Genomic DNA, 27,542 nt, shown 5'->3' on the forward strand with positions numbered 1-27,542 from the left:
CACAACATAACGCTACTGTTTTGGATGAGTTTTTTCATTAGAGACTGAAGATAAAGCCAAAAGGGAAACATGATTCTAATCTGATAAAGCATGAAATACTCCATTTTGGGGATTGGAGAGAGAATCTGATGACAGAGAAGATCTTTCATTTGCTTAGATTTCCAGGGTCTTTTTTTAGATTCATACACAAATATGAATACTTTGTGGCTTATTGGACTGTAATCAGTAGGGCTCGTTATTTCCCAAATAAATATATGTGGCTTGGAGGGTTCGTAGGGAATTATTTGATTAAGTGGTCATGTTGGTTGCATCATCTGTTCAAGTTGTATGTCTGTGAAATGAACCTTGATAATTTATAGGATTTTTCTCTTTTTTTCTCTTGCTCTTAGTTTATTTATACCTGAAATCTAATGAGTTTCTGTGGTGATCTCAAGGTTTTGGTCAGCTTTCTGTGCAACCAGTTCTTCCTTCATGGTGGTGGGTCAACAGTGGTTGGTGATTATTTTCAGTCTTTGCTATGTAATTGTTTTTCACTGTTATTTTGGCTTAACTAACTTGCAAGGTGCTTTGCTCTTCATGGTTGGGCATATTTTTACCTCAGTTCCAAATAATTTGATTACTTTCTGAGATTGAGGGATTTCCCCCCCCCTTCCCCCCCCCCCTTTTCCTTTTACCTGAGAGTGTGGTAGGAGAACTTTGTGTATGTGTGTGCATGTGGACACACACTTCAAGTATAAACAGTGAGGCTTCTAAATATCAGATTTTAGTCTTTATTTTTTTAAGCCATTAGAAACAGTTCTTCAGTTTCTTACTGAACACACAGCTCCAGTAAGCAGCTATGTTTTATTGCCTTGATATTAACACCAAGTCTGTTGGCAAGGAAACCAGTACTGAGACTTCAACTATAAAAGAACTGCCTTAATACATGCTTACCTTTTATACTAATATGGAATGAGAGTCTGGTTTTTTTGTTTTCTGGTGTTTTTTTTTTTCATACTATATTATGACACTAAATCTTTATTGAGTTTTCTGATTTTCATGGGCACATATTTAAATCTGTTTAATTTGATTCATTAGGCCCTAAGTTCCTTTGATACAACCTTTAGAAATAGACAATACTGAATCTGAGAGTATTGAATTTCAAGGGAAATGAAAAATTTGGAGCTATATGTCCTTCCTTCATTTACTTGTGCTGAGACCTCCTTTGCTGAAATGGAGTAAAATGATGATCCTGAAAACCTAATGAGTCTCAGTGTATGTCAGCAGTGGCGTGGAACTGAATACACAACTGATCTGTTTTGGAGCTAATGGATTCCCCAGCCTGAATTTAAAGTGCATTTTCTATTTCACTTTTTGTTTCTGCATGCTTTGCTTGTTTTTAATGCTTTTAAGTGAATATAAAACAGTCCTCCTTTAGAAAGTGATAAGTTAATAAAATTTGGAAATGCTCCCTAGATTTGAACAATTGGGCAGAATAATAGACTATAATCAGGTAGATAAATTTTAACCATTTTAATCTAAACCTATTTCACATTCAGTTCTTTAGCTTTCTCTTGCTAGTATGTTCTAAATGGCACCATTATTTCAGTAAGTGATTTGATAATCGGTAATGTAGATATTTAGAGTCTTGATTATTTAGAGTATCACCTTTTGAGAAACAGTTTATGTATTTTAAACCCATTAAACCATTTATAAACAACAAAAACAAAATCGAATAATATTTGCGAAATCTTGCATATATTGGGGAGAACATAAACCTAATTTAATGTCCTAAGTTTTCAGAGTCTGTGTGTTGAGGGTCATGAATTTTATGGGATAGATTTGATGAACAAATTGTATATCGGTTGAAGAAAAGATGATTTTATTGTAAAAAAAAAAAAAAAAGTTCAAATTTATTCTAAAATCCTTTTAGCTAATTTCTTTTCAATTTCCCTAAGGAAAGAAAGGTAAAGATTCATGTTTCAGTTGAGTTAGAAAAGTGTTGTATTTAAAAGTCTAGTTTTAGACCTCTTTTATAATTGGGATGATTTTTTTTTTCTTTGTAATTGTCTTAAATATGTGCTGCCCTTATTGCTGTGTTGAAAAACCTTGATCTTCTGAACCGTGACAAATGTTTTCTTTCTACTGGAGGACTCTGGTTATTTCTAACCAGGAACTGCTTGTATGCATGCTTCATTCTCATAGTTCTGCAGGTCTATTCTATAGCACTGTGTGATAAAAGGTTTCTTAATATACTTACTAAACTGTTCCTTGGAGGGGCTTTATAGTCTCATCACATTATCTGTACCTGTTGAATTTTATTCTGAGGTCCTGTGAACTTTGATTATAGAAGGAATAGTAATTCTCCATTGTTAATTGGAAACATTGATGTAAAGTTACATGGCCTCTGAAGGTAGTTGTGGAATTTTGTTTCCTGAGTTTCAGTTTTGTGAAATCCCTTAATTTGGGGAATAATTCTCACAGTTGCCCTTTTCTATGTGTGCCTTTATCCGTAATTTAGAACTGTCCTTGTATTTTATTATTTTTTAAAATGTTTATTTATTTATTTGGTGGGGGGGGAGGAGAGTGTGTGAGCATGAGCCAGGGAAGGGGCAGAGAGAAAGGGAGACAGAGTCCCAAGCAGGCTCCTCGTTGTCAGTGCGGAGCAAAACACGGGACTCCTTCTCATGAACTGTGAGATCATGACCTGAGCCGAAATCAAGGGTTGGACGCTTAACTGACCCACCCAGGCACCCCAGATTGTCCTTTTAAATATCTGAGTGAAGTCAGTTATAAATATTTTTTTTCCTTTTCATTAGAACTTCAAACAACATTTCTACCTTTGATTTTGATACCAGCATCAGGGACAGATAGAGTGTTTTGCTCTCGGTGAAATTTCCTCTATTTAATTCACTTAACTGACTCTGATTACTTACTCATATTTCCATATTGAGCTTTTCTACTACATATAACTGTTGATTCTGTCCTCCCCCCTCCCTTTATTCTTGAATGTCATTGCATGGAGTAGATGTCAGTAACTACTCATAACAGTGGTGCATGCTGGTCACACTGCCTTTCTCCTTTGTTACCTCTTACACATTCATTTTCTCCTATTCCTGTAGACTAACTGTGCTCCCCTCCCACTCCCCAACCATCCAGGCTCTCTGCTGCCAGTGACTGCTGTCAACGTGGTGGAAACCAGTGGAACACAAGGGCCTTGTCCCCACCCCAGCCTGCACATAGAAACTACACTGACTTTGTCCATGAGCACAATGTGAAGAATGCAGGAGTCCATCATGATGTTCATTTTCCTGGCCAGGCAGCCATGACTGAGATATGAGTGTTAAGCCTGTTAGATACTGGAACTCTTTGTCATGCAAATTGATGGTATACATTTTTTATACATAGAGGATTGGTCACATTAGGACAATTTGGGAGAAATTATATTGAGTCACTAGTCGTAGTGTTGGTTGTAATTGAATAATTCTGTGAAAGGGAAATGATGTTAAGCTGTATGCCATCAGTGATAATGACAAATGCTTTTGTGTTGAAAGGGTATGTATATCATTGTAATTTTGGAAAGATTTTTCATGATTTTAACATGTTAATGCATCACTCAGAAGATGTCTCAGGAGAAGGTTTGTGTAAAAGCTGTGTTTGTGTAAAAGCTGTCTATTATCATCCTACCCAAGCCATCCAAATAGATTGCAGTTAAAAGAATCAGACGAAATAATCGTACACTGAGAAGGAAACATATCCAGGCACCCTGTTTCAGTCTTTGATGATACTTTGATAAAACTACTTTTCTATACCATTTTTAATACGCCTACAGTGACCCATGCCTTAATTTCAGTTAAGTGCCTAAGATTCTGTAATTGTAATTAATGTAATTTATAATTAAAAGCACTTTTAGTTTTTAACAAACGCAAGTATTTTAATTTACCAAAATGTCTAGAAGTCACATTAATGATGTGATTCATGTAGAGAGAGAGAAATCTGAATGTTTACTTTTGTATGATTAACTAGTTAACCAGTGGTTAACTGAATCTTGTTACGTTACTGCTGAATGGTTGTACAAAATGGAAAATGTATCCACTTTTGTCTTTTCATATTTCTCTCTTCTTTTTTCATCTTATGCATCTGATAGATTTCCCAGGTTTGCAGCAGCCTCATAATCTGGCCTTAAAATAAAATTCTAAGGCCAAAACCATACCACTTTCAAATGGATTGGATATATTACTATTTTTTGTCCTTCATGAACTCTGAATGTAATTATCCAAGCTCTTTGATTTAATTCATAGAGGCAGGTTACATGAAAAAAAGTACATTTCTAATGTAATGGAAATTGATGTAAGAGAAGCATTTCTTTTGCCTTCCTATAGTTTTTTAGAAATTTTAACAATTTCCAAACCTTAAAACTATGTATATAATAGTTTGAAGATATTTTATAGTCTGAGAATTCATAATACTTCAAGATAATGAAGCTTTATTATAAACAACCTAACCCATATACCATCCATTTACCTCCAGCGTCAGTCTTATCTCTCTCTGCTAGACAAAGACAAAGGTTTCAGAGGGCGTTATTATTGGACTGTTGGTTGCAAATAGCATACAACTTGTCAATAGGAAATATAAGTAAGCAAAATTAAATAAGACCTAGGAATGAGATTTATAAAAGCAAGTTTCAGCCTGTGAGTTTATCACAATCATTTTAAGGAGACAGAAGTTCAAAGTATTCTTTAGCACATCCTGTAAACCTGTAAATAGGAACAGATCCATATCTTAAATAGCCTAGCTCCCTCCCTAATTCTGTCATCATAAAACATGCTTAAAAATGACCACTAATGTATGTTCCTCATAGTTGTTTTAGACTTTACATGGCTCAGATTATAATTGTTAGGTATTGTTGATGGTGATTTTTTTCTTTAAAACAGGGAATTTGAATTAACATTTTAAGCACAAAACTTTGGTTTGTGTCATTCAGGAGAAGATTTCATGGATGTGACTACGATTAAGAACCTCCTATTTCTTTAAAAGTTTTTTTTTTTAATTTGTTTTTAATGTTTATTATTTTTGAGAGAGAGAGAGCATGAGTGAGCATGAGTGGAGAAAGGGCAGAGAGGGAGAGAGGGAGGGAGGGAGGGAGGGAGGGAGACAATCTGAAGCAGGCTCCAGGCTCCGAGCTGTCAGCACAGAGCCTGATGCGGGGGCTTGAACTCATGAAGTGTGAGATCATGACCTGAGCTGAAGTCAAATGCTTAACCGACTGAGCCACCCAGGCACCCCAAGAACTTCCTATTTCTATAATAGAAACCAAAGGAGTGTATAGAAACCAAAGAAATAATAATAATAAAGGTTTTTAGGTCTTTTAGTAAATCCCAAGGTTTGACTTTTCGTACTTCAAATATACCTTAGCAGAATCTTAACTTTGGGAATTAGGGGAAGGATTGTAATAATAGAAGAGTAAGGTCTTCAGTTTGCATTGAAAGTGGTCATTTCTATAGAATTTGAGTTAATTAGTAAGGTTACATTTAAGTGATGGAAGAATCACATCATGGTTACATTTTCTTTGAAAACCTAATATAATAGTTCATTTATAAAGTCCTGGATAATAGAAACTGGATTGGAGGGGAGGGGGTGGGGAAAGTAAAGGACTAAGACTGGGTGGTAGTAGAATTAAATTTGTCTATTATAAGTTTCTATATGATCCAGGATTTCATATCAAATATTGTGAAAATTCCTGTTAATGGTAATTTCAAGATACACGTTTCCATAGCTATGAAGAATTTACAGGTCATTCATTCTAAATAAATTGTCACCAACTTATTTATATTTTGCATTTTATTATGCCTTAAGGGTTAGTGATCATACATTCTAGATTAGGGAACTAATATCCTCTAGAAGTACCTTAGTTGGTCACTATCCTTTTGATCAGAAGGAGCCAACCACACAGAGCTCTGGGACCATGTGATTCAACTTCAGTGCTTGGGCTAATTTTATTTAACATAGTTTTTAACATCTTGAATTAGGTTGGCTATGTTTCTTTTTTTTTTTTTTTTTTTTCTTCAACTTTTTTATTTATTTTTGGGACAGAGAGAGACAGAGCATGAACGGGGGAGGGGCAGAGAGAGGGAGACACAGAATCGGAAACAGGCTCCAGGCTCCGAGCCATCAGCCCAGAGCCTGACGCGGGGCTCGAACTCCTGGACCGCGAGATCGTGACCTGGCTGAAGTCGGACGCTTAACCGACTGCGCCACCCAGGCGCCCCCAGGTTGGCTATGTTTCAACTGCACTTTTATAAACAGAAACTTACAGAAACACAGCAAAGCTAGTGATCTTCATACTTTCACACATGAAAATAGAAGATCTTGTGATTATTGTTTCTTAAAGGCTTTTACCTGTCTCTGAGTATAGTCTAACCCTTCTGACCTTGATAGGGTAGTCACAGATACACTGTACTTTTAAATGGGTATATAGAGAAAAACAGAAACTTAATATTTGTCCTGCTGTGTATATGCCTATATTTTAAAAAGCAACTAGTATACAAACATTCTAATACTGTAATGTCAGTATAATTCAGATCCTTTTTAGGTGGATTTTAAGTTTGTTTAAAGTGCTGACCCAGGAAATGTTGTTTATAACACTTGGGTGAGTCTTTATTGTTAAAATTGTCCAGGATGTAAAAGATGCTTTGTAAACATCAAGATAAAAAGCTGAAATGTCTTCTGAATGGAGGACACGCAGATGACTTGTTTCATGGGATAAACAACGAACTGGACCTTGATTATGGTAGTTTGTTTCACTAGATTTTTACATACTTATTTGGTTGATATGCTAATGATTATTTTGATTAGTAGTCTTGTTTTATCACTTTTATGTGTCCTGATGTCATGCATTTCATTTTTCCATCTTGCTAAAACAGGAAAATAGATGAAGGGGGTGGTGGAAATAATGGACGATTATGGTGTCTTGAGTTTAAGGAGGAAGAGGAGTATTGTGATGACAGGCTTTACAGGAATAAGAAGACTAATCCTCATCTTTGATCCCTTTATTTCCATATGTATTCATAGATGTAAACTGACAAAGTGGGGGGATGGTTTTCCATATTAGTGCAGCATGTTCTGATGGTGAAAGCAGTAATCATTTGAAACAGCGCTTTAACTGTTTTGGTTGGGGCATACACTTCATTTTGAAACCATAGTTCATTGCTTGAAAGGCTGTTATTTTTTATGTGTTAGACTTTAAATATTGGGTCTGAAAATATTAATATCAAGTTGCATTTATTTTATATCTTTGGTATATAGGGCTTGTCATGGATTTGCAAAAGTAAAATCCTCTTGTATTAGTCTCTTTACCACCACCTACTTCCTTCCTATATTTTAATGTAAATTATACCACATCATCAGTTATACCTGGCTTCCAGAATGGTCAGTGCTTGCATGTGATAGAATTTGCTAGAGATAGAATTTGAAGATCCTTTTAGGGTGGGGAAACCTCTGTCTGTGCCTCTGTCTTTCTGTTGTCTCTCTTGTGGGCTTCTGTCTCAGTATAAAATGTGATTTGTCAAATCCTTTCTTGTTAATATGAATCCCATAATATTTTTTCTCAGCTCCCTTTTTTGAAGAACATAAAATTTTCTCATGCTCTTTTATTATAAATTATCTTTTTACTTTAGTCATGTGAAATCCATTGTGAGAATTTTGTTTCACCCACTGGACATGAACTTTGGTGATAGAAATACTAGGGTAAGAAGCATGTCACTTTCACTGGACTATGTGTTATATAACTTCACTTCTTTAATTCTCGCTAATGTGTAATACATTTGAGCTGCTTTGAGCATTTTGGGTTGGTGGGGAGTACTGTAATATTAGCCTTTTTAGAGAATTAGTGAAGAGGAGAAATTTCAAAAGAAGTTGGTGAAAGGAAAAAAAAATTTCTGTGGCTTTTTTAATGATACATTTTTTTATTTTTATACTGAAGTAGAAAAGCAAGTGTTCCTGTTTTTCCTGAAGGAATTGTTCTCACAATTTTTTATTATTAGATAATTACCTAAGCTTTTGTGTTCCTAACAGCAAGCTGTGGCCTTCATTTTAGGTGATGGTGCTCAAGTGAACTTTTTACATTTTGTTCCTGACACCTGGCCAACGTTTTGTTTATATTGGCATGGAGGAGAGCTATCTGACTTGGAGAACAACATTCTCCAGGAGTGTGACTGAAGACTCCCTTGGTGGTGTAATAAACCTATACCTCCTCCTCTTAAAAGCAGGTTTAACAGCTGCAGATCTTATTTTTTGTTCTTGAAGGAATTCCCATTTGTTTTGTTTTTGAGTAGTTTTAATAAGAAGTGAGCTATACTAGTGTATGGTTAGGATTTGTGGGAAGTTGCAGATTCCTTAATAAAGGTCTGGTGTATTGACTAATGACTGATTATTGTTAATATTAAGTGAAAAAATGTTTTCAGTTATTAGGAATGGGTGGAGTAAAAGAAAATGAAAAGTAAGAGATGATAACAGGAAGACAGTTGATGGCCTGACTTGTCTTGTGGAACTGGTTGGAAGACTATCCAGAGAAATTATGGAAAACATCCCAGGATGTACAATGCCACATATGTACCATTACTCAGAAGAATTTCCTGTAACAGAGCTATGTTTGTAGCCCAGCTAATTACCTTCAGGGATTATTTAATTATAAACTCTCTAGGAGTTTGGTGGAGATTAAGAACTATGTTTTGGGGCACCTGGGTGGCTCAGTTGGTTGAGTGTCTGACTTCAGCTCAGGTCATGATCTCACGGTTTGTGAGTTCGAGCCCCGTGTCGGGCTCTGTGCTGACAGCTCAGAGCCTGGAGCCTGCTTCAGATTCTGTGTCTCCCTCTCTCTCTCTGCCCCTTCCTTGCTTATCCGCGCTCGCTCTCTCGCTCTCTCTCTCTCTCTCTCTCTCTCTCTCAAACATTAAAAAGAAAAAAGAATTGTTTTTTTTTTTTTTTAAAGAAAGAATGAACTATGTTTAACAGCTTACATTAATTCTTTCTGGGAACACCAGCAGCAAAACATTTGGAAGTCTTTAGAAAGACTTGTGGAGATTTGAGTAGAATGTCCAGTTTATCACTTTAAGTGGAACTTAACAGATAAACTGGAGTAATAGCAGTTAAAAGTACTTGTGTCTTGGAAAGGTGTTGAATCTTGGTGCGAAGGAGTTTCAATTTGGTAAGGAACCCTGAGGCAATCACTGCAAATTTTTAAGTTGAAGACTGGGGAGGCTTGTACTGATATCTCCGTTTTAAGTTCACCTCGTTACTTGTTGAGTACCTACCAGAGCACCTCCTTGTTCCTCACTTCCTCATGTGCAGTCACTTATAGTTACTCTTTTGTATGTACCCTCAGATATCTTCCCCTGTTGTGCACATCTGGTTCAATCCTGGCTAAATCCAGCTCTGTCCACTGTACATGTAGATGGAGAATATGGAATGCAATATCGTTGAATGGTCTCTCTTTAAATTTTGGCCACTGAGCTCAAATGGGTCTTTAGATGCTGCCTGAAATCCTATCACATTTTCTTTCTTAATCTATTCAGTGTCACATTGTGCTGGCAGTAATTTCTCTTCTTTCAAACTTCCACCACCTCCTCAGCTCTCACTCCTCACTGTCAGTTAATGACCTTGCTTCCTACTTTCTGGAGAAAATAAGCAAGCAGAAGAGATCTGTACACTCCCGCCACCTTATCAGTTAACTTCTTTCCAATTGGTCATATATACTCTTCTGTTCCTGTTGTTCGTCCAGGTGAACTATCCATTCTCTTATTTAAGGCCTACCTCTTCACTTGTCTTCTAGATCTTGACTCTTAGCTACTCAATAACATCATTTCAGCAATGCTCTCTTGTGCTATAGCATTATTTTTCCCCTCTCTACTGGAATATTCTCATCAGCACAGAAATACCTTATGATCTCTAATATTATTAAAAAAAGAAATCCTCCCTTGAATCCACCTTCCCCTTTTGGCTATTCCTGCATTTCCTTGTTTCACTTACAGCAAAACTCCTTGCCATGAAAGAATTGTCTATATGGTTTCCCCTTCTCATTCTGTTTTGAACCCATTCTAACCAGACTTTGCCAACTAAGCTGCTGTGTATGATTGTGCAGGTCGTGTCCTGAACAAGGGTGCCACATTCGAGAGGACAGTGATCACATATTTGTGACAGTGGTTTTCCAGCAGGTGGCACTAAATTTCTTGTTCTAATAAAAGCATATTCTATGACAGTTTTGTAAGAGATGCAAGTAAAGTGTCTTTGGGAGGGACATTGTTTAAATCCACATAAAGATTCTGTATGGGCTAGTAGTGTTCTGCTACCACTCCACCAGAAGAGCTTTTGTTAGTTCACAATGACCACATTTCTCATCCTGCATTAATCTTCAGTCAAGTTAGCATTCATGACAGTTGCTCATTTCCTTCTTCATGAAATGCTTCCTTCACAGAGCTTCTCTCTCGTCATCTACCTCACTAGCCATCATTTTTATTAAAAAAAAAATTGTTTTTGAATGTTTATTTGTTTTTGACAGAGACAGATCATGAGTGGGGGAGGGGCAGAGAGAGAGGGAGACACAGAATCCGAAGCAGGCTCCAGGCCCTGAGCCTTCAGCACAGAGCCCAACGCGGGGCTCGAACTCACGGACTGTGAGATCATGACCTGAGCTGAAGTCAGATGCTCAACCGACTGAGCCACCCAGGCGCCCAACCCCCCCCCCCCCTTTTTTTTTTTAATTTTATTTATTTTTGAGACAGAGAGTATGAGCAGGGGAGGGGCAGAGAGAGAGGGAGACACAGAATCTGAGGCAGGCTCCAGGCTCTGAGCTGTCAGCACAGAGTCTGACACAGGGCTCAAACTCAACGGACTGTGAGATCATGACCTGAGCTGAAGTCAGTCGCTTAACCGACTGAGCCACCCAGGCACCCCACTAGCCATCATTTTTAGACCCTCTTTTAGTTTCTCCTTATTTCCCTAATCCCCTAAAGATTGTTTAGGACCTTTTCTGCAATAACTCATTTCCTTGGTAATCTCAACTAGTGTTATGGTTTTAGGTGCCATTTATACATTAGTAATTTCCCATTTTATATCATCAGCCTGGACTGCTTTGTTTCCAGACTCACATATCCAACTGCCTGTATGACATTGCTACTTAGATATCTAATATAGGTATCTTAATTTTAAAAAACTTTTTATTTCAAAATAATTTTAGGCTTACAGGAAGTTCAAAGATCTTGCAGAGAGCTCTCATACCGTCCCTCATTAGTTTTACTGAATGTTAACATCCTACATAGCCATGGTACAATGGGACGATTATCAAAGAAAAGAATTAACATTGGTACAGTTCTAACTAAACTGTGTACTTTATTCAGATTTCACCAGTCTTCCCACAAATGTTCCAGGATCTTATCTGGCCCCCTTCCATCTATGATCTTTAGGCTTTGATGACCTTTTGAAGATTACTGCTCAGATACCTTGTAGGATGGTCCTCCAATTTGAGTGTATGTGATGTTTTTCTATGATTAGATTGAGTCTATGGGTTCCAGGGGAAAATACCACAGAGGTGATACTGGGACATCTCAAATTTAATATGTTCAAAATTGAACTCCTCGTTCAATTTTTCTTATCTCTGCTGTTTTTCCTAGCTTACTAATTGGCAGTTCTGGTTTTTCTGTTGGTGGGCCGGTGTGTTTCAGGCTTCACACCAGAACTGCTAAATCAGAGACCAGAGATAAGACCTGACAATTCCATTTTAATATGCTCTCCTGGAGATTCTTTTGCATACTAAAGTTTGAGAAGCACTGGCTTATATCAGGGCCCCCAATAATTCTCTTGACTCTGCTTTCTTTCTACTCATCAGTCAGTGAGGTCTGTTCTTTCTTCAGAATAGATACAGAATCCCTTACTTGTCACCGTCTCCACTGCTCCCATCTTGTTTCTTTCTTTTTTTTTTTTTTAAGTTTTTATTTTAATTCCAGTTAGTCAACATACAATGTTATATTAGTTTCAGGTGTACAGTATAGTGCTTCAGCACTTCCATACACATCATCTGGTGCTCATCTTTATAAATATACTCTTTAATCCCCATCTATTTTACCCATCTCCCCACCCAGCTCCTCTCTGGTAACCATCAGTTCGTTCTCTGTAGTTAAGAGTCCGTTTCTTGGTTTGCATCTCTTTTTCCCCTTTGCTTATTTGTTTTGTTTCTTAAATTCTACATATGAGTGAAATGGTATTTGTCTTTCTCTGACTTATTTTGCTTAGCATTATACTCTGTCGTTGCAAATGGCAGGATTTCATTCTTTTTATGGCTGAGTAATATTCCATTGTGTGTGTATGTATGTGTGTGTGTGTGTGTGTGTGTGTGTGTGTGTGTCACATCTTCTTTATCCATTCATCAATTAACGGACATTTGGGCTGCTTGTGTATCTTGGATCAATAATGCCATTACAAAGGGTGCTTGTATCTCCGAAGTTGGACACTTAACTGACGTGAGTCACCAAGGCATCCAAGGATGAATTAATCATTATAGACTAACAGCCATAGCAGAAGAAAATTTTAACAGCAGAGTAAAAGGAATAGTTGAGGAATTATGAGTGGCATTTGGGTATGAGTACAGAATTCATGGGGAGGTATGATAATGATAGCTGACATTTGAGTACATCTGTGACTGGCATTCATTGGAGGTACAGGAGTACCTTATTTCTTATAGGACTCTGTAAGATATTTAGGCTAGTGAAGAAATTAAGGCATAATAAGGATATAACTTCTCCAAAGTTACATTGCTAGTACATGGATAGGCTGGGCTTCAAAGTCAGCCTGGTCTTAGAGACCAGAATGATACCCACTGCACTGACTCCATACATTGTAAAGCTTGGTGGGGCTAGATTGTGGTGAGTCAAAAGGAGTGTCATAGGAGTAACTTTCTAAAGAGGCAGTGTGAAAAATGATTGTCAATTGGTGGAAGACTAGATAACTAAAGTATGCTACATCCATACTATGTAATTGATAAAGAATGAGGAAAATGCTCCATGTACGTGGTTATTGAGTGTGTCAGTCATCCATTGTTCAGTAACAAACTCCAGTGAAGTGTCTCAGGTATGTTTTCATTTTTATAAAAATCAAACCATGTATATATTTGTAAGTGTACAGAAAATGAAGCTGGAAAGATAAACTGAATTTTCAAAGCAATTTAGTAGGTATAAGGGAGACTTTTCTTTTTTTTCTTTCTTCTTTTTTTTTTTTTTTTGGTTAGCACCTACTATAAATAACTTAAAACAAATTAAAATGCCCCCATATGTGGTGGGAAACAGGACAGACTGCTTCAGGTAAGTGTCCATGAAAAAGAAGATGGATAGAAGAGATAACATCATATATATTTCTTTGTACATTCTTGAGAAATGGATGTGTGCTAGGACATTGCCAAAAACCACAGATTAAAAATGTAATGTCTAACTACATTTTTAAAAACTTTTTGGGTATATAATCCATTGGTTTTTAATATATTCACAAAGGTGTACAACTATCACCACTATAATTCCAGACATTTCATTATCCCCGAAAGAAACCCTTCCCTATTAGTGCTTAATGCCTATTTCCCCCTCCCCACCAAGCCCTAGCAAACACTAATCTGTCTCCATAAATTTTGCTAGTTCTGGAAATGTCTCATAAATAGAATCATATAACATGTGACTTTTTTGTCTGACTTATTTCACTTAGCACAGTGTTTTTAAGATTTATCTGTGTTGGGGCCACCTGTATTGGTAGGTAGAGCATGCAGCTCTTGATCTCAGGGTTGTGAGTTCAAGCCCCATGTTGAGTGTAGAGCTTACTTTAAAAAAAAAAAATTTTATCCATGTTATAGCATTTGTATTTGATTTCTTTCAATGGTTTGGTATATTCCCTTGTATGCTATATAATCTTCTATTCATCAGTTGATGGACACTTTTTGGTGATTGTCCATACTGCTCTCAACATTCAGGAACAGATTTTTTGTTTGTTTTTTAATGAACATGTGTTTTCAGTTCTTTTGGGTATATAGCTAGGAGTGGAATTGCTGGGTCATATTAACTGTATTTAACATCTTGAGGAGCTGCCCAAATTGTTTTCCAAAGTAGCTGCACCATTTTACATTTCTACCAGCAATTTTGTTGCCTTTTTCATTATAGTCATCTTGGTTGGAGGGTGTAGCTCATTGTGACATTGAGTTGCATTTTTGGGGGGCTAATGATGTTGGGTATTTTTTATATGCTTATTGGCAATTTGCATATCCTTTTTGGAGAAATATCTATTCACATTCTTTGCCCATTTTCAAAATTGGACATAGTAATCCTTTCTTTATCTGTAGCATCTCAAATTCTGTCTCCTTTTGTTTGTGCCCCTTTTTTTTAGAGCCATATCTTTATTTAGTCTTTTTATAGAACAACACTTTATTTTAATTTTGTGGCACATTATATGTTTGCCCCTACCTATGTGAGGCAGATTGTATAGAATGAAAACAAGGCCCAGTGACAGTTAAGTCCGTTTGTAGTTAAGTCCGCTCTTGTAGCAGAATAATTAGTTATTTCTCTGTTTCAGAGAGACAAAGTAAAAAAGATTAAGTAAACAGTAATTACATTTTGTAGTTCACATCTTTATGAGATGGGGTGCTCAGGGATGAATTCTTTTAGAAATTATGCTTTTTTAATTCTTTTTTGGCTTCCTTACCTGTAGATTGTAATCCTTTATCTGTTTGCAAGTTTCAACGGGGAAGTTAAATAAGTCTTTTTGGATGAAGATACAGTAAGTATCTTCTTAAGTCTTTTTGGATGAAGATACAGTAAGTATCTTAAATGGCACACATTCTTCCCTAGGGAAGAAAAGAGTGGATGCATCAAGTTTGTTTAAGCAGTTATTGGGAGTTATTGGTGTTTCATTTTCTATTGATGTGTAACAAATTACTAGAAAATAGATAAATCCTGAAGTAGCTTTTGCAGACTTCTCAGGAGAGGTATTTTATCTGATGTTACTTAATGAAAATTTCAATAGCAACAGCACACAAGAATGTGGCACAAGTGATCTTCAGATACATCACAGCCTGTTCTAGAATGCAAGGGTGTGATAGCAAGGAAATGAGTTTTCACGCTTAAAAAAAGTCTTTATAAGAGTCTTGAATGTGTCAGCCACAGCTTTATCGGAAGATGAGAATTAATAAATCTTTTTTTTTTTTTTTTTTGGCTTTGTTTTGAGATAGAAAGTGATTGGAATAGAAACCCTTGCTGGTTTCGGGGCGCCTGGGTGGCTCAGTCGGTTAAGCGTCCGACTTCAGCCAGGTCACGATCTCGCGGTCCGTGAGTTCGAGCCCCGCGTCAGGTTCTGGGCTGATGGCTCAGAGCCTGGAGCCTGCTTCCGATTCTGTGTCTCCCTCTCTCTCTGCCCCTCCCCCATTCATGCTCTGTCTCTCTCTGTCTCAAAAATAAATAAACATTAAAAAAAAAAAAAAGAAAGAAACCCTTGCTGGTTTCTATCTGCTACAGTGGATGGTTCTTTTAATACCTCTCCTTGTGCACATTCTGTGCTTACTCTCTCTTGCATGCACTCTCTCGCTCCTCCCTTCCCTCTTTCTCCCTACTCCTTCTTTCTCCCTCTCTTCCCCTGTCTCCCCACTTTGTTTACTTTGAAAAGAAATGTATTGAGAGTTAGAGGGAATAAATGGAATAAATTGTTTTTGTGGTCTCCTGACCTGATGGTAGTGTTTTTACACTAAAATTACTGCACTTTTTTTTCCCTCCCCAATACTAAGCATTTTAAGTTGTATTTTTTGAATACCTCCTAAATTAACATGAGGTTTCATTAGGATTTTCATCATGCTTAAAATGGTAGACTCCCTAATGGGTACATATCAGAATTAGTAATTCTGTAATTTAGTGAGTAGTTGGTAAGTATCAACTGTGTATAGGCACTGGGTTCTACATTCTGGAAATGGAATAGTGACCAAGACATAAGTTCCTACTCTCACGACATATATATTCTAGTAATAAGAGACTGATAATCAGTATACAGATAATAGATGCCATGATTTCAAATAGTAACAGATGCTGTGAAGAAAATAAGGTAATGTCACAGTAAGTGACTTCAGGATGAGGGGTAGTCCTTTGAAGAAATGCCCAAGTTGAGAGATGAGTGGTGGGTGTAAGGACTCAGTCATGCAAAGAAGGAGTATCTCAGGCAGACATAACTAACACAGAGGCCTTTGAGTTGATTTTTGAGGAGTAGAAAAGAAAACTAGTGTGGATGGAGCTTAATTAAGAAGAGGCTCTACTGTAAGTGTTCTGAGGGTGCTAGGCAGAGACCTAGTAATGGAGTGCCTGGTATGCCAGCGAAAGTAATGTGGATTTTATTCCAAGGTGGATTTTGAGTAAGAGAGGGATGAGCAATAACATTCTCTACATGTCTCCGAGGCAGTTACCACGTCCATTCAGGGAGTCAAACATAGTATACTACTATTACCAAATATATGCTGTCCACGGTCAAGTTTCCTGATTGTCCTAACCCTGTGTTTTATAGAGCCTTCTATGATCCAGTTCAGAATCACACATTTACATTTTGTTTCGAGTGTCTTAATCTGCAGCAGTTCTTCAGCCTGTCTTTATCTTTCACAACATTTGTATTTTTAAATAGTATGCATCCATTGTTTCACAGACTGTTCCTATTTGGGATTTAGTTGATCGTTTCTTCATGATTCAATTCAGTTTATGCACTTTCGTCAATAAAAATGTGATGTATCTATATAGACGCGATATATCTGTAGCAAATTACATCAGAGGGTACTTGACGCTACTTTGTCCATTACTGGTAGTGTTGATTTCAGATTACTTGGTTTAGGTATTGTTTATCAGACTTTTCCACCATATTTTTTTTGTAGTTAAAAAATTATCAAATACTTTGTGCAAATATTCTTCCAGCAAACTTCCACCTAATGGTGAAAATTAGTTATTGTTGCAAAATGGTGATTTGCTAACTATCATTCTCTACACTAGTTAGTTGGTCAGTTGGTGTTCTACAAAAAGAACTTTTTCTTATCTATTTATACATGGATTTGTGGATTCTTTCATTCAGTGTGTTATATAGTTCGTGGTATTCCTTTGATAGTCAACCTGTCCCAAATCTGGCCAATGAAAACCTGTCAAATTATGTCCCTTACCACTTACTATGTCCCCTTCACTTTCTGAGAACTTTTTTTAGTTTTTGGTATAAGAGGGTCCACACTCATCTTGTACTTTCCTTGCCTTAGCCCTGAAGGCAGCCATTTTTTAAGAGCCTGGAATCCTTTTAGTTAAAATGGTATTTAGCAATCAAGATCTGGGCATTAGATTATGTTCACTGCTCCTGTAAATGTCATTGCTTCTAGACTTAGTGGACAGAGTGAAAAAAAATAGGTATGTTTAAATCACAAATTCATACTGATACTCTAATTTTAGTCTGTATCTGGGTTCTTTGCCTCCCAGTTCCTTATTTTTGTCTCCCTTCTCTTCTTCCCTAGTGAGAAACCTAACTATTAGCAGTATACTGATTCCATATTTGCCCACTTGTATGATACATATCAATAGCTTCAGTATTGCTGTATGCATACCGCTACCAACAACAAATCTAAGTAAATTTCAGTATTTATCCACAGTTCTCTTTAGTCTGAGAATAAGTAAAATACTATATTTAAAATTTACTTGGATTAGTTCCTTTTTTTCCTATGTAATTATGGTATTCATTTAGTAGTAAATACATCTTAATTTTTCTAGATGTTGCCAGATTCCCCTTCATTGGAGATGAAGTATATGTCTTTTTTTTTCTTACAGCTTTATTGAGGTACATTTGATACACAGTAAAGTACATTTATTCAAAGTGTTTGATAAGTTTTGACATGTATACACCTGTGATACCAACACCATAATCAATATTAATGATGGATATGTTCTGTGTAGTTTTCATTTAAATTCCTTTTATTAGCATATTTTTTATGTTTAAGAGCCATTTGCATTTTTTGTGAGAATTGACTCTTTAATGTTTATTTATAAAAAACAATTTTTTAATGTTTGTTTATGTTTGAAAGAGAGAGAGCATGAGTGAGGGAGGGTCAGAGAGAGAGAGAGAGAGAGAGAGAGAGAGAGAGAGAGAGACACAGAATCCGAAGCAGGCTCCAGGCTCTGAGCTGTCAGCACAGAGCCCAACACAGGGCTCTAACTCACAGTGTGTGAGGATTGTCACCTGAGCCGAAGTCAGATGCTTAACTGACTAAGCCACCCAGGTGCCACTGTTTATTTTTGAGAGAGAGAGAGAGAGCATAGCATACCTGCGCATGTGTGTGAGCAGGAGAGGGACAGAGAGAGAGGGAGACAGAATCCCGAGCAGGCTCCACTCTGTCAGTGCAGAGCTTGACAGGGGACTTGAACTCACAAACCTTGATATCATGACCTGAGCTGAAATCAAGAGTTGAACGCTTAACCAACTGAGCTACCCAGGTGCCCCGGGTTTGATTCTCATTTGTAGTGTCCCCTTCCACCTTTTTCAATAGAATTGTTCACTTTTTTCTTCCCTATTTTTCAGAAGTTTTTAATGCGTATTAGGGATATTAACTATATAATATCAGTAACTTGTAATACCAGTAATGTATCTATGTAATATCAGTAATCTCAGATCCACTTAGAACTACCTTGGTGTATAAGGTATGAATATTGAATCTAAGTTTGTTTCCAAGTTTGTATCCAGTTGTGTCAACACTACTTTAAAAAAAAAAATTCATCAGGGTGCAGGAACAACTAGATATTCACATAGAAAATAATGAAATTGGACCTCTACCTCACACCATGTAAAAAAAATGAACTCCAAATAGATCACAGACCTAAAATTAATAGCTAGAACTATAGAAGTCTTAGAGGAGAACACAGGAGTAAATCTTGGTGACTGGACTCAGCAATAGTCTTTTAGATATAATACCAAAAGCACCTGTGACAAAGGAAAAAATAAATTGGAATTCAGCAAACATTAAAACTTTTGTGTTTCCAGTGATACTATCAAGAAAGTAAAAAGACAATACATAAAATGGAAGAACATGTTTACAACTTCTTTTGAGTTCTCTAGAGTGATTTAGTTTTTTCCTAGGCTTTCCCTACCCCCAGAATTAGGTTTTAGCTTTTTACAGTCTTTCTAATCAATGCCACTTGTTCATCTGTTCCACTACCTTTAAATTTCTACTCCCCTCCCCCCCACCTTTTAATGTTTATTTATTTTGAGAAAGAAAGAGCGTGAGAATGAGCAGGGGTGGGGCAGTGGGAGAAGGAGAGAGAATCCCAAGAGGGCTCTGAGCTGTCAAGCACGGAGCCTGACTCGGGACTTAATCTCTCACAAACTGTGAGATCTTGACCTAAGCTGAAATGAAGAGTTGGACACTTACCTGACTGAGCCACCCAGCACCCCTCTCCCCACCTTTTTTGTTCCTTATAAATGAATGTGATTTTGTGTCCTTATATTGTAACCTTAAGAGTGATTTTATGAGAAAATTATTTTATGAGAAATATAATGATTTTTTAAAATATGCTTTGTAATTTTTTGTTGGTGAGTTCAGTTTGCCTTGTTTTAAACAGGTTTGTTTTCTTTCCTTTTTACCATACTCCTTTCCAATAAGGCAGTTTTGAAATTGCCCCAGCCTGAACTTTTGAAATCCTCAGCTCTGAAGAAGGTCTTAGAGTAGGATCTTCTGGAGAAATTCCTCCAGTCCTTGAGTCAGTATATGGTGGTCTTATTGTTGGTTGCACAGATATTTCTAATTCTTCCCTTCATAGCAAGCAAGCACTTTTCATTTGAAACTGCATTTGTCATTTGAGCCTCTGTTCCTGTCAAAAAATTACAGTACCTTTGTTTCAGGTAGTGAGTCTGACTCTTGTTTACTGTCTCGCTTGAGGTGTCTTGGGTTTCATTACTCCCAGGGAGTTGGTTTTTTTTTTTTTTATTTTTTTATTTAAAAATTTTTTTTTTTCAACGTTTATTTATTTTTGGGACAGAAAGAGACAGAGCATGAACGGGGGAGGGGCAGAGAGAGAGGAAGACACAGAATCGGAAACAGGCTCCAGGCTCTGAGCCATCAGCCCAGAGCCCGACGCGGGGCTCGAACTCACAGACCGCGAGATCGTGACCTGGCTGAAGTTGGACGCTTAACCGACTGCGCCACCCAGGCGCCCCTGGAGTTGGGTTTTTGACCCCAGTGCCTGTTTCCACTCCCAGCTCCCTGAGTTCTTCCTGTCTTGAACCCCCGTTCATTAATGGGAGTTTATCACTGTTGTTTTTGGAAAAGCCTGAATTCTCTGCTTTATCTTTCTCTTAATTACTGTATTCATCTATACAAGGTCAACTCTTTACCCTTTCTAGCCCTTCATTTGTACTTAGAAGAATTGTCTTATTTTTAGTAATTGAAACATACCTTAAGTTACAGAAAGTCCAGTTTTAATCTTATGCCCAATATAATGATTTTTCCTTCCCACATTCTCATTTTTTTTTAACTTATTTTGACTGGGGGGGGGGCAGAGAAAAAGGGGGGGGAGAGAGAGAGAATCCCAAGCAAGTTCTGCACTGTCAGCACCCAATGTGAGGCTCAAACCCACAAACCATGAGATCATGATTTGAGTTGAAACCAAGAGTTGGGCACTTAACCGACTGAGCCACCCAGAATGCCCCTGCATTCTCATTTTGTTAGGGGTGGCGGTTGTTTTGTTCTTTTAATCGTCACTTTCTTCTTACTCTTGTGGTGCTTACTTTCAAGGCTGAGGAAGAAGAAAGAGGAAAGGGAGCAACATTTTACTTGAATGATTCTGTTGTAATCCAGCATGGTGTCATGGCCTGTATATATGTGCTAGCTCTTTTGTGCTAAACCCGAATACATTTATTTTCAGAGGCCCTTATAGAACCTATCACTTGCCCACATAGGCAGTGTACTTCACATTTCACCTTTGGCAACACTCTTCTTTCGCTTACTCCTGGCTCAGCTCTTGCCCGTGAGTACACCCATATTGTGTGTCATCTTACCTTGGTAAATTTGTCTCACGGGTGGACTTCTGTTGATTGGGCTTCAAGCAGGACTTACAGTTGGCTCAGGGGAAGCACATACATTTTTTTTTCTTTTCCTTGCCATTTTTTATTTTGGAAAACTTCAAACCCACGGAAAAGTTGAGAGGATGGTGGATGAAGAGTCATACGCCCTTCTAGATTTTCCACTTGTTAACATATTTTGCCCATTTGCTGACTTTTTCTTGGCTGAAGTAATTGAGGATCATAATGAGACATTATATAGCTACCTTCCTAAATATTTCTGTATGTCTCTCCAAAAATCAGACATTCTTGTACATAATATGTTTACCACACTCAAAATTCAACAGTGATGTGATACTGTAATACATAGGCCATACTCAGATTTTCCGAAATGTTTCAGTAAATGCCCTTGATAGCTGGTTTTCTTCCTTATTCAGCATCCAATCAAGGTTTCAATTAGTTTTTCATATCTCTTTAATCATGAAAAGTTCTTCACCCTTTTTTGCCTTTTGTGGTGTTAATGTTTTTAAAAGAGTCGATGCTGGCTTCTTTGCAGAATACCTCTTAGATGTATGTGGTTGTTTTCTCATGATTAGATTGAAATTTAACAGTTTTACTAATGTTTTGGTTAAGGTGATATTCACCAGATTTTTCTGTAAAAGTACCTGTTTCCTTTTTGCTCTAATCTGTGGAGTGTCAATGTCCTATTCCCTAAGTCTCACACCCAATGGTTTCTTAGCATCTGTTGATAATTTTTGTCTGAGTCAGTTATTAGTACTTTGGTATTTACAATATGGTTATTTTCTAATTCTGTCATTCTTTCCATGAATAGGTGTTGGCATTCTCCTATAAAAGAATTTTTTGGGGTGCCCGGGTGGCTCAGTTGGTTAAGCACCCGACTTTGAATTTCAACTCAGGTCATGATCTCATGGTTCGTTGGAACGAGCCCCACATTGGGCTCCAAGCTGACAGCAAGAAGCCTGCTTGGGTTTCTCTCCCTCTCTCTCCCTCTTTCTCTCTACCTCTCTCTCTGCCCCTCCCCCCTTAAAATAAATAAACATTTAGAAAAATAGAGAATTTTTCCTCTTCTCACCTGTAAAGGAAATAATTTGTTTTTAATCCACACGTGGATTTTTAAAAAATGTATTATCATCCATTCCTGTTACTCATTTTGATGTGCGACTTGTTTCAAATTTGGCCTCTGGGAATCTATGCATTCTTGCTGTGCCAAACAGTAGAAATGTACTTTATCCAACTGCTGGTCTTTTTTCTCCATGTTATTAAATTTGGCTTCAGTGAATTTAGGCTTCTGCATGCTGAAGGAGGCACTTCCCTACATAGAAAGTATATTTGCATATGCTCCCAAACTTACAGATTCATATATCAGATTTTCAAGAACTCTCCTTATGCTCCCTGACATCGGCCCACTAGTTTCTGATGTTCAGCAGTGCCCCGCCACCAAGTAAGATGCCATTATGCCCTTTCTCAAGTTCTTTTAGAGCCTCTATTTACTGGATGTGATTTTGCAATGCCCTACTGTCCTGGGGAGAGGAGGAGAAAAGTCAGTGCACTTATGTCCTGTGAATTTTCTTGCAAAATGTTTTTGTGGATTTGTCTTTCATGGTCTGGAAAATACGGTGTTCTCAGGTTCTTTCTTAGTAAGTCCTGCTCAGATATTTAGAATGTGAGATGTATTAATTAGCTAGGACTGCTGTTATGACTGGGTGACAACAGAAATTCTGTCTCATGGTTTTAGAGGCTAGAAATCAGAGATCAGTATGTAGTCAAGATTGCTTGCCTCTGAGGGCTATGAGAAAGGACCTGTTCCATGCCTCCCACCTGCTTCTGGTGGTTTGCTAACAGTCTTTGGATTGCAGAAGCATCACCCGATCTCTACCTTCATCTTCATGTGGCATTCTCCTTGTGTAGGTATCTGTGTCCAAATTTTCCCCTTTTGTAAGGACACTACGCATATTGGATTAAGTGTCTACCCTACTCTCTGGTGTGATCTCATCCCAATTTAACTAATTACAGCTGCATACATCCTATTTCCAAATAAGATCACATTCTGAGGTGCTGGGCGTTAGGACTTCAAGGTAAGAATTTGAGTGGGAGACACTCCTAACATGGGTACTTTTTAATCACTGTTCTTCAACAGAAAGGCTGAGACCATTCAACATTCTTGTATATATGGGCTTCTATTTAATTTCATATAATTGAAATTAATAAAGGGTTTTCCCCCCTTATTTCTGGATGTTATAGACTGAATATTTGTGTCCCCCCGCCCCAAATCCATATGTCGAGAATTAATCCCCAGTGTGATGGTGTTTTGGGGAGGTGATTAAGTCATGAAGGTAGAAGCCCTCATGAATGGGATTAGTGCCCTTAAAAAAAAAAAATACCAGAAAGATCCCTCACATACCTCTCTTGTCGTATGAGGATACACTGAAAAAAATGGTCTCTGAACTAGAAAGCTGACCTCAACCAGACACCAAATCTTGCCAGTGCCTGTTCTTGGACTTCCCAGCTTCTAGAACCCTGAGAAATAAATGTTGTTGATAAGCCACACAGTTTATGGTATTTATGTTACAGCAGCCTGAATAGACTAAGATCCATAGTGTATAGTTAAGTAAAATTATGTTCCGTGTCCATGTTAGAACCACAGTGGATAAACTCTCACCAGTTATCACAACCTTTTGTCCAAAATGATTGCTATCCACATCTTTAAAAGTTTATGACGAAACTTTTAAAATTACATAGAATATATGATGAACTGCAATATGCTCATCAACCAGCTTCAACAAATTCCAGTATTTCAATTTTTGCATCTTCTTTTCTCCATGTTACCACCACCAACTCTTCTTTTGAAGATGTTATTTAAATTAAAAAAAAAAAAAGCCCCACAGGTGACACCGAATCACTCTTAGGGGAGATACCATTTAGAGCAGTGGAAAAAGGCTTGAAAATGAGCTGATGATACGGTTTTTCACTAATAGATTTTTATAGTTTTAGTACTAAAGATGAAAAGTGCCTGAAATGCCTTTACTCCAGTGGTTTCCAAGTGAGTTTTTAGCCAAGAAATCATTTGAGTTAAATTTACTTGGGAATTCTAAATAAAAGTCCTTAAAATCACTGTGGGGAGATCAAAACACCACTTTTTCCTTACCCATAGATAAGTCACTTACATATATCTGTGGAATCCTTTGGGCTCTGTAGAACACATTTTGAAAACCAAGATAAAGTGATTTGTCCAAAGCTGTACTCCTGGGTGGTTGCAGAGATAAGACTCTAGGATACAGGTCTCTTGTGCAGAAATTCTCTTTGTTCTTACTACCTCTTTTTACAGTTTTTGAAAGAATTTTTTCTTACTTGGCTCCTAGACACTAGGTATGTAAGTGAAATGTGGCCTTCATTTTTCTAGGAAAGCATGGAACCTTCTAAACAATGGCAATTCCTTTCCTTTCCACTAACTCAGTATTAGATCAACAAAATGATCTACAGCTTTGAACTTTCCACAGCAGATGATTTGGGTTGACAGTCTCTGGTTCTTTAAAAAAAAATAAAAACAAAAAAATAAACAAAACATTTAGAATACGTTGAATCTCTAAATGAAGTTGTTTCATTTTAGTTTCTTGTTCATTGCTAGTGTACGGATATACAGTTGATTTTTGTATATTGATCTTGTGTCTTGCAGCTTGGCTGAACTAAATAATTTCTAAATTTCTTTTTTAAATTGTATTCTATTATGATTTTTTTATTTTAGAGAGCACGAGTGGGGGAGAGGGGCAGGGTGGGGGGGGGAGAGAGAGAGAATCTTAAGCAGGCTCCATGCTCAACACAGAGCCCAACACAATCCCATGACCCTGAGATCATGATCTAAGCTGAAATCAGGAGTCAGATGCTCAACCGACTGAGCCACCCAGGCACCCCAATAATTTCTAAATTCTGAGTTTGGCTAAGGTGTTTTTTTTTTGTTTTTTTAGGACATTTTTACTTATAAAATTCATTTATTGTAAGTGTACAATTCCATCTTTAGAAATGTATAGAACTGTACAGTCATCACCACAATCTGTTTTAAAATGTTTTCATCATCCCAAAAAGTTCTCTTGTGCTGGTTTAAACTTAAGTAATGCTTCTGCCCTCCCGCTCCCCCAGGCAACCACTTATCTATTTTCAGTTTCTATAATTGCCCTTTCTAGACACTTTATATAAATGGAATTATACAATATGCAGGGGTGTATGTCTGGCTTTTTTCACCTAGCATAATGTTTTTGAGGTTCATGATCCTAGTCTGTTCTTTTTAACTGCCGACTAGTAGTCCATTGTATGGATATACACATTTTGTCTGTCTCTTCACCAGTTGGTGGGAATTTGGATTGTTTTTACGTTTGGGCTACTATGAGTAATGTTATGAATGTTTCTGTAAATGTATTTGTGCATGCAATAAGGTATCATTTCTCTTGTATAGACTTCTAGGAGGAAAATTGCTAGGTTGTATGGTAAATTTACATTTTAACTTCTCAAGGGTTGGCAAACTGTTTTCTAGAGTGGAAATGAATGAGGGTTCCAGTGTCTTGACATCCTGATAGTTATTTTGTCTTTTTGATTATATCTACTGTACTGAGTGAATGAATAGTGGTATCTCATTGTGGTTTTCATTAGCATTTTTCTGAGGGCTTGTGATACTGAGCATCTTTTCATGTACTTATCAGCTATTTATATATTGTCTCTGGAGAAATGTCTGTTCAACCTTTTGCCCATTTTTATATGGTTTATTTGTCTTTTTATTATTAAGAGTTCTTTGTATATTTTGTATACTCGTCCCTTATCAGATACATGATTTGCAACAATTTTCTCCTAATCTGTGCCTTCTCTTTTCATTTTCATAGTGTCTTTTGAAACTCAAACATTTTATTATGATAAAGTTCAGTTTATCAAATTTTTATTCTATACATTGTACTTTGGTATCCTATCCTAATAAGAACGTTTTGCCAATCCAAAGTCACAGATACTTTTCCCCTGTGTTTTCTTCAAATATTTACAGTTTTAGCTCCTAATGCTTAAGTCTGTCATCCATTTTAATTTAATTTTTATGTATCGTGTAAGGGAAAGGTCTAACTTCATGTATTTGCATGTATATCTAGTTATCTTGGCACCTTTTTTTTTGGAAAATATTCTTCTTTTTTCCATTGATTTGTGTTGATAAAAACCGTAAATGTAAGAAATTCTGAACTGTTTCTTGATTTACATGTCTGTCTTTGTGTCAGTACCATACTGTCTTCATTATTGTGACTTACAGTAAGTTTTAAAATCAGATGGTGTATATCCTCCCAACTTTGTTATTTTTTTTCAAAATGGTTTTGGCTATTCTAGCTTCGAACTTTCATACAAATTTTAGGATTGGCTTTTCAATTTCTACAAAAAAAACCCTGCTGGAATTAGACAGTGAATGCATTAAATTTGTAGATTAGTTTGGAAAGATTTGCCAATATTAAGTGTTCCAATATTGACAATAGTAAATGTCCTGATCTCTGAGTATGAAATGTCTTTTCATTTACTTAGATCACCGTTAATTTACGTGTAAATTCTTTAAGTGTACATGTCCTGCCTGTCCTTTATTAAGTTTATTCCTAAGTTTTTATTCTTTATATTATGAATAGAGTTTTAATTTCAATTTCCTGTTGTTCATTGCTTAGTATATAGGTATACTTGATTTTGTATGTTGATTTTGTATCTGGCAACTTTGCTGAACTCATTTATTACTTTCTAGGATTTGAGGACAAATAGAATTCGAAGACAAATAGGATTCTATGATCTACCTGTAAAAACCTCCTTCTTTTTACTTCTTCCTTTCCATTATGGGTGTCCTTGGTTTATTTTTCTGTCCTTTTCCTTTTTTCTCGCCCCCCCCCCCCCCCCCCCCCCCCCGCCGTACTACATTAGCTAGAACCTGTAGTATGGTGTTGAATAGCAGTGGCAACAATGGACAGCCTTGTCTTACTTCATTTTTACAGGAGAAAGCATTCATTCATTCATCATTAAATGTGATGTTAGCTCTTGGTATTTTGTAAATATCCTTATCAGATTAAGGATATTCTTATCCATTCCCAGTTTAAGAGTTGTTTTTTTTTTTTTTTTTACCATGAATCGTATTGAATTTTGTCAAATGCTTTTTCTGCATCTATTGAGGTGATCGTATGGTTTTCTTCTGTTAATATGGTATATTACCTTAATTGATTTTAGAATGTTAAGCCAAGTTTGCATACTTTGGGTAAATCCCACTTGGTGATGGTGGCCAATCCTTTTGATCTCTTGCTTAATTTCTTGTTATGTCTTTGGTATGGCTCAGTATCAGGCTAGTAATGGCTTCATAGAGTGAGTCAGAGAATACTGCCTCCTCCTCTATTTCTGAAATAGTTTGTTGAAGATTGACATTATGTCTTCTTTTAAATATTTGGTAGAATTTACCAGTGAAGTCATTTGGGCCT

The 27,542-nt window shown here is 36.9% G+C and overlaps 1 protein-coding gene across 4 annotated transcripts in view; it reads left to right on the plus strand.

Moving 5' to 3' along the window:
• The window catches only part of EPB41L5 (erythrocyte membrane protein band 4.1 like 5), a 142,385-nt gene that overhangs the window by 70,405 nt on the left and 44,438 nt on the right, over positions 1–27,542 (plus strand). The window contains exon 17 of one of the 4 annotated variants that reach the window (XM_047870928.1): positions 3,139–3,903. The exons of the other annotated variants lie outside the window; for them this stretch is intronic. Within the exon in view, the coding sequence (XP_047726884.1) occupies positions 3,139–3,319 (181 nt within the window). The 3' untranslated portion in view covers positions 3,320–3,903. Of the gene's footprint in view, positions 1–3,138; positions 3,904–27,542 lie in introns of those variants that run through there. 4 annotated transcript variants of the gene reach the window in all.

Source organism: Prionailurus viverrinus, chromosome C1 (assembly GCF_022837055.1).
Source record: "Prionailurus viverrinus isolate Anna chromosome C1, UM_Priviv_1.0, whole genome shotgun sequence".
In the NCBI taxonomy this organism is placed as follows: Eukaryota; Metazoa; Chordata; class Mammalia; order Carnivora; family Felidae; genus Prionailurus; species Prionailurus viverrinus.